Source organism: Aspergillus niger (genome assembly GCF_000002855.4).
Source record: "Aspergillus niger supercontig An12".
NCBI classification, from domain to species: domain Eukaryota; kingdom Fungi; phylum Ascomycota; class Eurotiomycetes; order Eurotiales; family Aspergillaceae; genus Aspergillus; species Aspergillus niger.
In genome coordinates this window covers 867,993-880,209 of record NT_166527.1, presented here as the reverse complement: position 1 = coordinate 880,209, position 12,217 = coordinate 867,993, and the positions used below count along the sequence as shown (strand labels likewise).

Below are 12,217 nucleotides of genomic sequence, written 5' to 3'. Positions count from 1 at the left end.
AGGCAACTTGTTATTGAGACTCCACAGATAGCCATTTAGACTCTACGGCTAGCTTTATCGGGAATAGTACTAAACTTTAGTCTACCTGTTTAGAATAAATAAAATAATATTCAATTTTATTAAATACTAGACTAGCTAGCGATAATATGAGTTTCTAAGTATCTTACCAAATAATCCTGAGCACATAGTTACCATCCTAAGCGTCCGAGTATTTCGTTCATGGTCTAGCTAGAATATTACTTCGGAATTCCAGAACAAATTCTTAGAAATAAAACGCTAAGAAGAAATCCAGATATCTGTATGTAAAATATACCCCTTGATTTCAGGAGGCGCACGAACCAGCTCGTTGAGATGCTAAACACCAAATGAGGTATTCATTAAATGTAGTACTGGCCGCAGCAAGCAGGGGTAGAGCATTATTGTACAATAATAATAATAATAATAATAGTAGTAAAATAAATCACAATTACTTGACCAGAAATTACATAATATCGCCTAGTGGCAGTGGTATGGGCTGCTCCTAACCTCCTTGAGACTGGGCCTAACCTCTGTAGACTAGCCATGGAGTCCAATTGGTCACCTGTATAATCTCAATAATAATTGTATCAAACAAAGGACTGGACGATTTACTATGAAATAGTCGAAGTATCTGTAGGATATTCGAGTGCACGTTTGACCCAGACTTTTAGGGGACCTCAGATGAGAGGAAGTTTCTGGTCATAGGAAGGATTAAAGTCAGAACTCAGACCTCAGGTGTCAGGGAAAATTGCAAGCATCGTTGGCTCTTTTTGGGGGGCACACTGTGTTCCAGACAGACTGAACCCACCTCTGAGGCCACCCCTCTTAAGACCACTGCGTTGTTGGTGGAAATGATCGCTGGTAGACTTCCGGTCAAGACTAGACCGAGTTGGGGAAAACTAAAATGAAAAACAGATGACCGCCAAATTGGGAAATCGAAAAACCGGCAGGGAAGATTGAATAAAAATCAAAAACGGATCCAGGAAGTTGGCAGGGAAAATTGCCATGATAATTGAAAATGGAAAACGTTTAACGGCCATGTCAGAAACACGGAAAATCGGCAAATCTTTTTTTTTAAATAAGAAATGAAAAATGGTTAGGGGACCATAAAAGAAAAAAACATTTTTTTTTCCCCGAAAAGAAGAAAAGGAAAAAAAAAAAAAAAAGAAAAAGAAAAAAAGGAAAAGAAAAAAGGAAAGAAAGAAAGGAAAAGAAACGAACCAGGGCAGATCGGGCCAGTGGAGCTTAGGGAGACCCGCTTGCCGGGCAATTGAAGCCCGCCCGACCCCACGACATACACGTCTGGTCTGTAGTATACGGACGTCGCGATCATACATCATCGAGCGCATAGCGTCCCTTCTAGAACTGTGCCTACCTATATATACCCCAGCTATCTCTGCCCCCATTGAACTAAACTTATCAACCATCTAGCAGTCTTTTTCTGGGACGTTCGTCCTTTTAGGCTCTACTGTTTTACCAAGTACTACAACAACCTTCTCAATGCAGAACGTTCCGGGTCGCAATTCGAGTTCCGGCAGGAAAGCTGCTTATACAAACACTTCCATGCCAAACACCCATGGAACCGAGTGTACTGGAACCCAACCTACTCCGACAAGCCTTGGCCAAAAAACAGGTGAAAATGCGGACTTCAGCTCAGCAGTAGTAGACCCGACAGCGGCATTCCAGTTCAGCGACCCATTCAACCAAATTCTCTTTGGCTATCCGACCGCTGCGGACCCCCTCCATGTCATCAACGAGTACAACCCAAGTCAGCCTGCCCACCCTGGATTGCACGAGTATCAGCCAGGAGGGGAGATTCTAGAACAATTGTTCCTGAGTCGCCCCCCGATGGTCCCCTTGCCGGAAGCTGCTGCGGTCCCACCCGCGCTGACCTATGGCATACGCGGAGGTCGCGGGCAAGAACCCATGATGTAAGTAGTTGAGAGATAAGTACCCTACGATTGCATCGTTTTGATGATGAGAGTTGCGATCCAGACCCCAACTTGCCACACTCCGCTGCAAGTGGGAAGGTTGTACGTATTCGCGATCCTTCAACAGGAGAGAAGAACTGCTCCGACATGTCAGAAACCTCCATGTTTCTCCCCGGTCTTACCCTTGCGAAACGTGCGGTCGGCGATTCAATCAGTCATATAACAGAGCGGTCCATATGCGGGTTCATCAGATGGGAGGGGTATCACGTGGGTGAGGCCAAACACATCACCGTTATATGCTCTTTTTATCGCCACAATCCTTTTCTTGTCTTACTTTGTTTGTTGTCTGGGGGAATCGGGGTATTGTTCGCGAAAGGACAGAAGGCATGCGTATTAGGGCATTTTCTTCCTTCCCTTTTCTTTTTATCTAGAATATGTTTTCTACGTTCTCATGAGACATTTCGGGTTACCTTTATTTATGCTCTTGGGAAGTTCATGAAATAGAACTGATTTTTAAATATATCGGTTGGGTTGATTACATTAGCGACCAACAGCAAAAGGTGCCTTGCATAGAAGTTCGCTAAATCATGCGGGTAAATGCCATATGACGATGACATGTGGGCATATTTTGAAGAATGCATAAGTGTTGATCATTAGTGTAGCCGAAGAACACAATGAAAGAAGAAAAGAAATATAGTATTAGCTGCAGTTCTGTTTCCCTTTCCACCTCGATGCACGAGGGCGTAAACACAAGCCAAATGTTGAGGCAGCTATATTAGTAGGCTTGGTCACGTGGCTGGATTGCGCTGCCGCCACACCAAGCACCTCTCCGTCGCGCTCGTTCCGCTGCGCGTTCCTAAAAAGCAATTTGACACTATTCCGCTGTATTCTTTGCTTGCTTGCTTCTCCGCCTGTAGAGCGTTCGAACACCAAATATAATTAATCAACTTTGTAATCAGTAACAAGAAACGGTCTATGGGGGAGATTCTCAGAACTAACAGTCCCTCAAGATCCAGAACCTACAAGTCAACCGTGGCTACAAATCGGATAGTGTACACCCAGATAGCCGCGCAAATCTGAAGAAACCCTGGGTCCGTGCGGGGACAGATGGGAGCAATTCCATGCGGATGTGAGAGCTCCAATCTGGCGCCATGTACTAGATTGGCGCGTAGGTAGGAAAGCTAATGTAAGCTGTCCTGGTACAGATCTCAACAGTTGAAATTAATAGCATCCGTCGTTCACGCACGGAAGCCGAGTCTGCTACTGGTGCTGTTTTCCTTACCAGCTAACTTTTATCCCCTATACCGCTATCCACGTAGTGAAAAGCGCCCCGGAAAAAGAGCAATAGGCGTTAAAGAGGGGATAGGGAAGAGGAGGCGGACGAGGGGGTGGGGAAGTGGGGGCATGGAGTTGTGTACTCACAGTATCAAGATTGACCTATCTACGGAGTGCTGGTGAGTTGTTAAGTGGCCGAGGCGTCAGCTAGTCCCTGCCTCAACGGTAGGAAGTATTTCTATTTTCTGCCGGGTGAAAACGGGTTTTTGACAAGATGATAAATACCTCGCATAATAACCGAAACGAACCCGATCGGCTCTTGCAGATTTTAACTAGTTATAGTGTGGGTAATTTGAATAAGCGGATCTAGAGATGGGCATGCAGGTGGGAGGAAGCGGGAGGATCATGGATTCTGTGGAGGCAAAATTTCCGAGGTTCTTTGGATTTACTAAATACAGATAAAGTTGGGTAGAGAGTACTTAGCACTGGAATAGAAGCTGCCCAACCAAGTGGGCACTGACGTGAATCGCTCGTCGCCGTGATTGGCGGAAACCCCGATAATGCTCGCATGGTGCCTAATGTGATGAAGATAAAATGAACAAGGCACAGACAGAAAGGATTGAAGAACGAGGAAACGGTCCGGTAGTCTCGCTGTATACCGTTCCATTCACCGCCACGACGCGATAAAATGAGCCTCAGGCGTAATGGCAGGTTGCGCCCTGGCTACAGAGCGCTTAGATGGTGACTTCTGGATTTCAACTGGCCCGGAGAGGATGTGTGTGAGACCAACACATCGACCTCGATGATATGGTGGAATAAGAGGTCACTAGCAGTCACCAAAGCACTCCGACCATTGGCCGATTGCTTCCACGAAAAAGGAGATATCACCTACCAATGAAGGTGATGTAGCGAAAGGCAGCACCAACTTGATGATCGAGATGTACGTCACGTTTCTGGCGTGACGCGCATAGTACTTAAACAAAGGGTCCCCGAGTTTGAACGGCATCATACTTCTCAACCGAGTAGAGGCTGGCCCATACTCGAGGTCTTTACCATGCCTGAGGCTCCTAATAACCGTTCTGCCTCGGGGGCGACTCGAGGCACACCATTCTCTCCTCCGACACCTCCCGCTGTCAGAGCCCCGCCATTGACCGACTACGATGACCTAGATGCAGGCCACCTCGGTCACACTCCTACATATTTGACGACTTCTACAGTCTTCGATAATTCACCGGCTCGGAACAGCCATGGGGATGTCCAGGCTCACACCGCACCTATTTCCTGGCCTAGCGATGGACCAGCAATGTACTTAGCGCCACCGATGCCAGCGACAACTCCGGGTACCCTACAGACCACCACGAATGACCACGGAATTACCGATATTCAGCACTTTCCTGCCCACTTTATACCGTCATCATATATTGGATCTTTTGAGAACATGCCTGATGCGATCGCGGGGATGGGGTCACTAAACTCGGACTCTGGCTCGGGCTCAATCGCATGGATGCAGGACGGGATTGCCGAACCGAGGTATGTGAGAAGGGAAGAGCCTTTCTTAGGGCAGATGCTGACAAGTCGCTAGACTGTTTGGTCTACAATGTGGGTGGACGGGTTGCACAACTACCCAGCCTTTCAGACGGCCAGCAGATCTGGCCAGGCATGTGCAAACCAAACATATAAACCCGCTATCCTACCAGTGCCCAGAGTGTGGGCATCGCTCCAACCGCAGGGACAATTTGTCCGATCATCGACTGAGAGCTCATTACCGTCCGCAGAATTTGACAAGGAGGCATTCCTAAAGGCTGTATTATTTATGCTGTCAGTGGCTGGCTTTCCATGACAATTGGGGTTAGGGGGTGTTTGTGCATATCCCCCTTAATATCTTCTATTTGATTTTTCCCTTACATTTTCTGGTGTTTCCCTCGCTCTCTTTGCGCGAACCCCTAGCGTTGTGAAGCACACGCGGCGTTGTTCATTGCATGACAAGGTGTATTGCAGCTCTTCCAATTTGCCGGCTTCCAACGCACATGTTTCGTTCCTACTTGCATTCATTTCTTTATTTATCCTTTCGGGTGTTTCACTGAGCGCCTTTTGTGCACATAACAGCGTAATATGTTATGCGGGATTGTATTGCATGTCTGTCGGTGCTGTTATCGGACCTTCTTCCACTCTGGTGATTTCGATGCATATCTCTCATTATCGGCGGAAGTTGTTTCAGTGGCTTAATTTCACTCGTTCTGAAGGCGGCGCCAGTAATCTGGATGATCTCGCAATATCGTCAACGAAATTCATTGTGTTTGCAACTGTAACTGAAACTCACTTTAGGAGAGAGGAGAGAGAGGGGCGGTGCGATGTATCAGATTGCGGCGGGGTTGATAGGAAGAAGTCTTTTTCCGTGACTGCGCCTCAGCACTAGCAGGGGCGCTTGCTCACATGACCAGGTACTGCCTAACTTTGTAGATCAGGATGATTGGGTTGCGCTAATTCTACTCATCCTTTTCGGTTTGTATGATTCCTTCCTACTCAGATTCATCGCTGGAAGACGTTTAGTACCAGTCAGCTACTTGGAATCGTGCTGCTTCATGATAATGAATTATCGCAGATTGTCAGTTACTATCGGTGCCTCGCACTAATGTCGGATCGAGGTAAACAATGACATTATATTAACAAAGCATCACGACTGTATAGCTGAAGATCTTATACCCCGGCTAAGTACAAAAGAATCCCACCCTCACAATCAGTTATTTCGGCATGAGCCTCATTAGTATCTCCGCCCGGTGGATCAGAATATTCGCACGGCAAGGCACATAACACAGAACTCCTCATTGGTCCGAATACGTAGGTCGCTGGCAACGGATTCTAATCAGCCCATCTCAACAGGGATCATTCGTAATGAACAGAATCTACATTATGAGACGTCGTAGTCGGAAAACTGGTAGTACTTGATGGTATTGGCGATACACATAATAAATATAGTTCATTAGTTCCATTTGAATCGCCTAATCACCATGGTGCCTGTAGACTAAATGACTTATTCATGCCGATCCTTGGTGGCTCTTAAGCCCCGCACCACGATGTTATGGCACTGCTGCGGGGTCATAGAGCGGCCGATTGGGGCTAGACTTTTGGGTCGATCGACAGACTAAAGTGCAGCTAAGGCGGCGAAGTAGTGGGTGAGCTTCTAGCATAGATTATAAACAGTGAAAAGCACAACAGTAGCAATTGATTTACCCAGTAGCAATTGGAAAATGATGTTCTGTATTGTTATCGTCACCCCGCTATGTCCTGTGCTGGTGAGTGGCTTGGGAACAAAAGACGGGATGAGCTATGTAACAGGGAACCGTTGGCTCCTACGTATTGTGCCTTGAGAGAGGGAAGGCTCACCGTCAACAGTAGCTGGGGCATGGGGCTTTACCTGGTTTGTAGTAGCGGGCGCATTTGCGAAAGATGAGATGGGTGCCTCATGGTAAAACTTGATGTAGATAATTAGTGCGATGATGGGAATTTGAAATTACAACAATCATATAGCAGAACAGCCATGATTAGATCACAGCAGGTGCCGACCCAGTCAAGTAGGACGATCCGAAAGATCCGGAGCAATAGGTTTTAGATTAGATTTCTTTGTTGTATCTCCGTAGACAAAGGTACGCCGAACCATGGAGCCATAATGTCAAATCTTGACTACTCTTCTTCCCACCCGTTACTGATGCCGATGGTAGTTGGGCACCATTTCTGAACAGTGGCGAAGCTTCTTTCTCGATAAAAATGGCATAGACTAACGAGCCCCAGATGCAACTTACTGCGGTGCCCTGATTACTGAGAGTCAGACTGACGCTTCATAGGCCTTTCAGGTTACACCACCTTTCCTTCGAGTTGGAGACAGCCCGCTTCACCTACACAACTTCCGCTACTGTGCCCCAAGCGATGATTGGCTACTGCGGAGGAAGAGGCAGGCCTGGAGTAGGATGGGGAAGCTTTCCGCTTTCCCACCCAAGCTGGCTGAAGGAGCTGAGCTTCGGCGAGAGCAAGCGTGAGAGACCGCTGATAACTTCACCCTATTGCTTCCAGCTTCAGGACGCTGCGTTTGAACCACACGGTTTGAGCTTTTGTCTCTGAGGCCCCTCCGACTCGTATCGCAACGTCCCTGAGAAGCCTACGAAGCTGTGCACCGCGTGTCATGGCGTCACCTCCCTCTCCTGGGTTTTCCTTCCTCGATGGAAACTTCATGCTCAGCAATATCGCCGAGGTTGACCCTTTTGACGAGACACTTGGCTCTGGTAATACCATCGCACCCCCCGCCACCGTTTCTTCGAGTTGGATGCCCGGTGGTATCCCAATGTCTCAGAATGGTACCGATTGGCCTAGCTATCAGCCAGATCTTAGCTATCGGAGAGACCTTAGCTACCAGACCGACCTTATGCACCAGACCGACCTTATGCACCAGCCAGACCTTATGCACCAGACAGACCTTACCTACCAGACCGACCTTATGCACCAGCCAGACCCTAGCTTTCAATTAGGGCCTAGCTACCAGCCAGTGCAACCCGTGCCGGCGATGCCAGTAGAGAATATTGGTTCCTTCCAGCAGCAGCCAAATGTCCCTTATGCAAACCTTGGACCATTCCAGTACCCCCTCAATGTTCTGCGCACTCAGCAGGCCCAATCTTCGAGCAGTGTGTCTGCACCGGTCGTGGAAACAACACGCCCAGCACCTGACTTTGGCTCGCCCTTGACTGTGCACCACGATACAAACATGACCGAAGAACCAAGGTATGCCACTCGAGATCAATAAACTTGTTGTGCTCCTGAGACGAATTTTGACAACCAATCAGACAGCAGCCCGGCCGCCGATGCCATTGGGAAGGGTGTACACATACGAGACCATTCCGGCGGCTACAGGACCTGAAAAGGCACCAGCGGTCAGTTCATGAACCCAAAAGCCACAAGTGCCCGGAATGCGAAAATTTGTTCGGCCGCCGGGACAATCTGACAGACCATCGTTCGAGGATTTATGGAATAGATCATGTTCCGAAAAGGTAAATTTCTTAACCGCTGTCAGAATGGGCTTAGTTTCAAACTTCATCGTTGTGTGACGCTCATCGGCCCTTCTTATTTTCGGTGCTGGTTCAGATGGAAACTAACTTGCTCCTGCAGAAGACGAAGGAACAATGTGTGATAACCTTGCTGGAATGCGATCAGTAACGAAAACAAAAAAAGGGGGCATAAGGCCATGATATACCGAATGACATGGGTTACACGAGGTAGCACGATCCAGCGGGGTGATATGTCAAATATCTTCCGTTGCGCGTTGCGGAGGATATTGGCCACAGGTGCACATGACCAACAGAATGTCCTTATTTCTCTTTCTTTCACTGTTTCTCGAAAGCATGTTGATTTGATCTGATAGCCTTTACCGTCCTGATTGTCGTTGACCGAGACAGGGAGTTCAGTATTAATACAATTTCTCACGCCTCTTTGACTAATTTTGAAGGGATGGGTTGTTACTGCGTAATCGATGCAGCGGAAGCCTGTCTTCCCTCATCTTATTCTTCCAGATGTATCACACAGAAACTTTCTCTACCGTGACTTTTCCGTTTTCTTTTTGACAAAGTAATTGAACATCCTGGGTGGCTTGCATCCAAACCAGTCAAGAAGACACCAGGTAAGGATATCTATGCCATTTCGAGGTTGTGCCATTCCTGACGCCATTTTCATCAGGCCAGATACGATCGTGATATTCACAGAGGTTAAGACGACTGAAACTGTATGCCATCCAAGGCAATATTCTTGCCTCAGACGCTGAAGGCACCTGCATACCTAGCATCTTTATCAGCGGGCTCGATCAGCTACGAATATGCATTATCCTGCAGTATACAGATGTGAAGTAGAACGGTTGACACTGCGGAGTACGTGGATAAGGCACCCAGATAAGTCCCCCTTTTCCGTTCTCATCGACTGCCTCTTATCTACTGACATATTACCCGATACTCTCAAAAGAATAGTTGGCCTCCACCAACGTGCAGCATGACGAGAAGTGGACCCCGCCAAGAATCCTTCACGGGTCTCGATCCAGGGCAGCCGAACCAAACCAACCAAGACAGATAACGATCGTCGTATTTCGCACGGAAAGCGTTCCTGGCCCTGATTGACACGGATATACCGAAGGAGGTTTAGTTTCCGCACCTTAAGGTCTGGGCAATATTGGCATTGTTTTAGGCGAGCTTACTCTTGAGATATCGGAGTGAAGTAGTGGCTATATATCGAGTTAGCGATACGGCTATAAGCGAAGTATCTCGGTTAGAATTGGTGTCGAAGGTGAGCAAGTTTCAGGAGGGGAGATGTTCAGGGTCCGGGTATCTCTGTCTTACTGCTATGATATTACGACAATGGTATGGTGAATAGTCAAGGAATTAAAGATCATGAAACTCGTTTTCCAGCTATAAATACAGTTACGTCCATACGAGGACCTGACTTTTCATACAGCAACTAAAGAAGTAAAGTATTTACACAATTCATAGCATGCGAATACCCTACTCAAGGTACTCGTTGGGCATGTACAGAGGCATCGAATCCTCCCAGATGGTATCAGTGACAAGAGTCTTGTTGGTACCATCGTAGTTCATGACCATGATCTGGCCGTAGGGCTGGAAGGTGTCGTCGAAGAGAGCACTCTCGTCCTTGAAGCCGTACTGACCGCTGCTCCACATGATGCGGCCGTCCTGGGACCACACAGCGCTGTATATCATATTAGCTTACAGTGAAATCGAGAAACAAAGAGGGATAAACATACTGAGCATCGTTGGACAGACTGTCAGTGACACGGGTCAACTCCGATCCGTCAGGGCGGATAGTGTAGATATCGAAGCGGTCGGCGTACCAGCGAGCGCCGTAGGACTCAGTCCAGTTGTTGTTGCGGGTGAAGACAATGCGCTCGCCGTCGGGGGACCAGCCGGGGGTGTTGTCCCAGCCATCGGTAAGCTGGTGGGTCTTGCCGGTGGTGAAGTTCAGGATGTGCAGACCCAGGGGGGCTTCAGTAGCAAGGCTCCACTTGCGGTAGACAATGGCAGATCCATCGGGGGACCAAGAGGGGAAACCAGAGTTGTCAGATCCATCGGTCAGGTTGGTGTGCCAGGTACCGTTGGCGAAAGCGTGGTAGATCTTGGCGGTGTTGGTGGTGCGGCTGACGAACCAGGCACCGAAGCCGGACACCAGCTCCGTGCCGTCGGGGTTCCAGGAGGGCTGGAAGGCACCAGAATTACCTTCCTCAAGCCACTCGACCTCGGTGGAGTTGCTGATGTTGTAAATGTCGTAGGAGTCGAGAGCGTCGACAACATCAGTGTAGACAGGGGAGGAGTGGACCAGAGAGCCGTTGGCGCTGCCGAGGACCTTCTGGGTCGACGCAATACGGTTGATGACGGTGTTGTGCATGGGGAAGACATCCATGTAGCGGTACTCCCACTCGGTGTCGTAGCTCCAGAGCTTCAGCTCGGCAGCCTGCTGAGTCCAGTTGGGGACCCAGTAGACGAGCTTGGAGCCATCAGGGGACCACCAGGGATCGCGCATGTTGGTCAGGTTGAAGGAGCGGTGGGTGAAGTCGGGCTTGGTGTAGTGAATGCCCTCGTAGTCACCGGCCTTGATAAGATAACCGATGTTGGTCGAATTGCCAATGTAGTGCTGACCGACCTTGGGGTAGCTACCGGAGGTGTGGGCAATGACGTTGGAGCCAGTAGCGAAGTCCACACTGTAGATCTGTGCAGTGACGGCCTCCTGCTGAGCAGACACACCGTGGCAGCCATAGGTGTCTTCAGTAGTCATATTGTTGTAGATGATGCGCTTGCCATCAGGCGAGAACTGAGGAGTACCCAGCGAGTAGCCCTCTTGGCGGATGACGGTGCGGAAGTCACTGCCATCGGGGCGGACGGCGTACACACCCAGAGTCTGGGTGTGCTCCCAGCCGGTACCATCGCTGTGGCCGGTCCAGTCGGTGTTGCGATCCGAACTGAAGACGATCCACTCTCCATCGGGGGACCAAGAGGGGCGGAAGTGGCCAGTGGGCCAGGTGTTGTCAGCTCTGTTGGACGCGGTGTCGGTCAGGTTTTGGGCCTGTCCCGAGGCAAGGTCTTTGACCCAAATGTTGGTGGTGTAGTTGCCCTGGGTGGACACATAGGCTAGGGTCTTTCCATTCGGAGACAAGACACCAATGTCTTCAACAGAATCAGTGGCCGCCAGCGTCTCTAATCCCGAGCCATCCACGCGAACGCGGTACAAGTCCGACTGACCCGGACCGCGGCGCTCGCTGGTAAAGACAATCCACTCTCCGTCAGAAGACCATGTAGGGTGGTAGTCGAAGGCATTGCTCTGGTTGCCCAACAACTGAGTCGCGTTGGTGCCGTCAGAGTTGGAGATCCATAGTTGTCCTCCGGAGGGTCCAATGCGGTTCACTTGTAGTCCTTCAGTACATCAATCATTGGAGTCCACTGGTCAACCACTTACTGTAGAAGATACCCTTCTTGCCTTCGATGGGCCCCCGACGGGCCAGCCGGGAGCTGTCTTGTGTGGAAGCAGCAGCGGCGCGCTTAGCGTAGGGACAGCCGGCAGGGGAAGCAGCAGCAGCATCGTTGTTGGCGCGCTCCGCGTACGGGCAGCCAGCAGCGGCCGAGCCAGCCACCAGGCCAGCTAGAGCAAAAGCAGCAGAAAAGCGCATGTCGCCTACCCAGTCACAACTGGAACAATATGATAGTAGATGCGACTTGGGGAGAAACTGTCGTGAGAGACAATGTTCTTGTAGGACCTGAGAGGGAGGGATCGGCAGCTTTATGTAGTGCTAGAACGGCGAGGGAACCATCCTTCATTTCGGCTACATTCACCGTGACAAAACTCGGAGGTAGGCAGAAATCACAAGCAAAGCTCGCCAAGCCTCACCCTTCTCCAAGGTGTGGGTTGGTTGGGCCCATCAGATAGGCGTAATTCGAATTCTAATCTATCCAAGTGGA

The 12,217-nt window shown here is 49.3% G+C and overlaps 4 protein-coding genes across 4 annotated transcripts; 3 read left to right on the top strand and 1 right to left on the bottom strand.

Annotated features, from left to right (window-relative positions):
- Window positions 1–1,518: 1,518 nt before the first annotated feature.
- On the top strand, window positions 1,519–2,224 carry An12g03400 (uncharacterized protein; the record flags this gene model as incomplete). The annotated part of the gene is made up of 2 exons (XM_059750794.1): window positions 1,519–1,949; window positions 2,014–2,224. The coding sequence occupies 2 exons, from the start codon at window positions 1,519–1,521 to the stop codon at window positions 2,222–2,224; spliced, it is 642 nt and encodes a 213-aa protein (XP_059604393.1).
- Window positions 2,225–3,928: 1,704 nt separating this feature from the next.
- Window positions 3,929–6,675, top strand: An12g03390 (hypothetical protein; the record flags this gene model as incomplete). The annotated part of the gene is made up of 6 exons (XM_059750792.1): window positions 3,929–3,999; window positions 4,140–4,754; window positions 4,784–4,885; window positions 5,310–5,529; window positions 5,604–5,665; window positions 6,561–6,675. The coding sequence occupies 6 exons, from the start codon at window positions 3,929–3,931 to the stop codon at window positions 6,673–6,675; spliced, it is 1,185 nt and encodes a 394-aa protein (XP_059604392.1).
- A 473-nt stretch (window positions 6,676–7,148) lies between these two features.
- On the top strand, window positions 7,149–8,264 carry An12g03380 (uncharacterized protein; the record flags this gene model as incomplete). The annotated part of the gene is made up of 3 exons (XM_059750791.1): window positions 7,149–7,254; window positions 7,328–7,994; window positions 8,057–8,264. 3 exons carry the CDS (start codon window positions 7,149–7,151, stop codon window positions 8,262–8,264), a joined length of 981 nt encoding a protein of 326 aa, XP_059604391.1.
- Window positions 8,265–9,754: 1,490 nt separating this feature from the next.
- On the bottom strand, window positions 9,755–12,076 carry An12g03370 (uncharacterized protein; the record flags this gene model as incomplete). Its single annotated transcript, XM_059750790.1, has 4 exons — window positions 9,755–9,943; window positions 9,981–11,674; window positions 11,718–11,933; window positions 12,016–12,076. 4 exons carry the CDS (start codon window positions 12,074–12,076, stop codon window positions 9,755–9,757), a joined length of 2,160 nt encoding a protein of 719 aa, XP_059604390.1.
- Window positions 12,077–12,217: the final 141 nt, after the last annotated feature.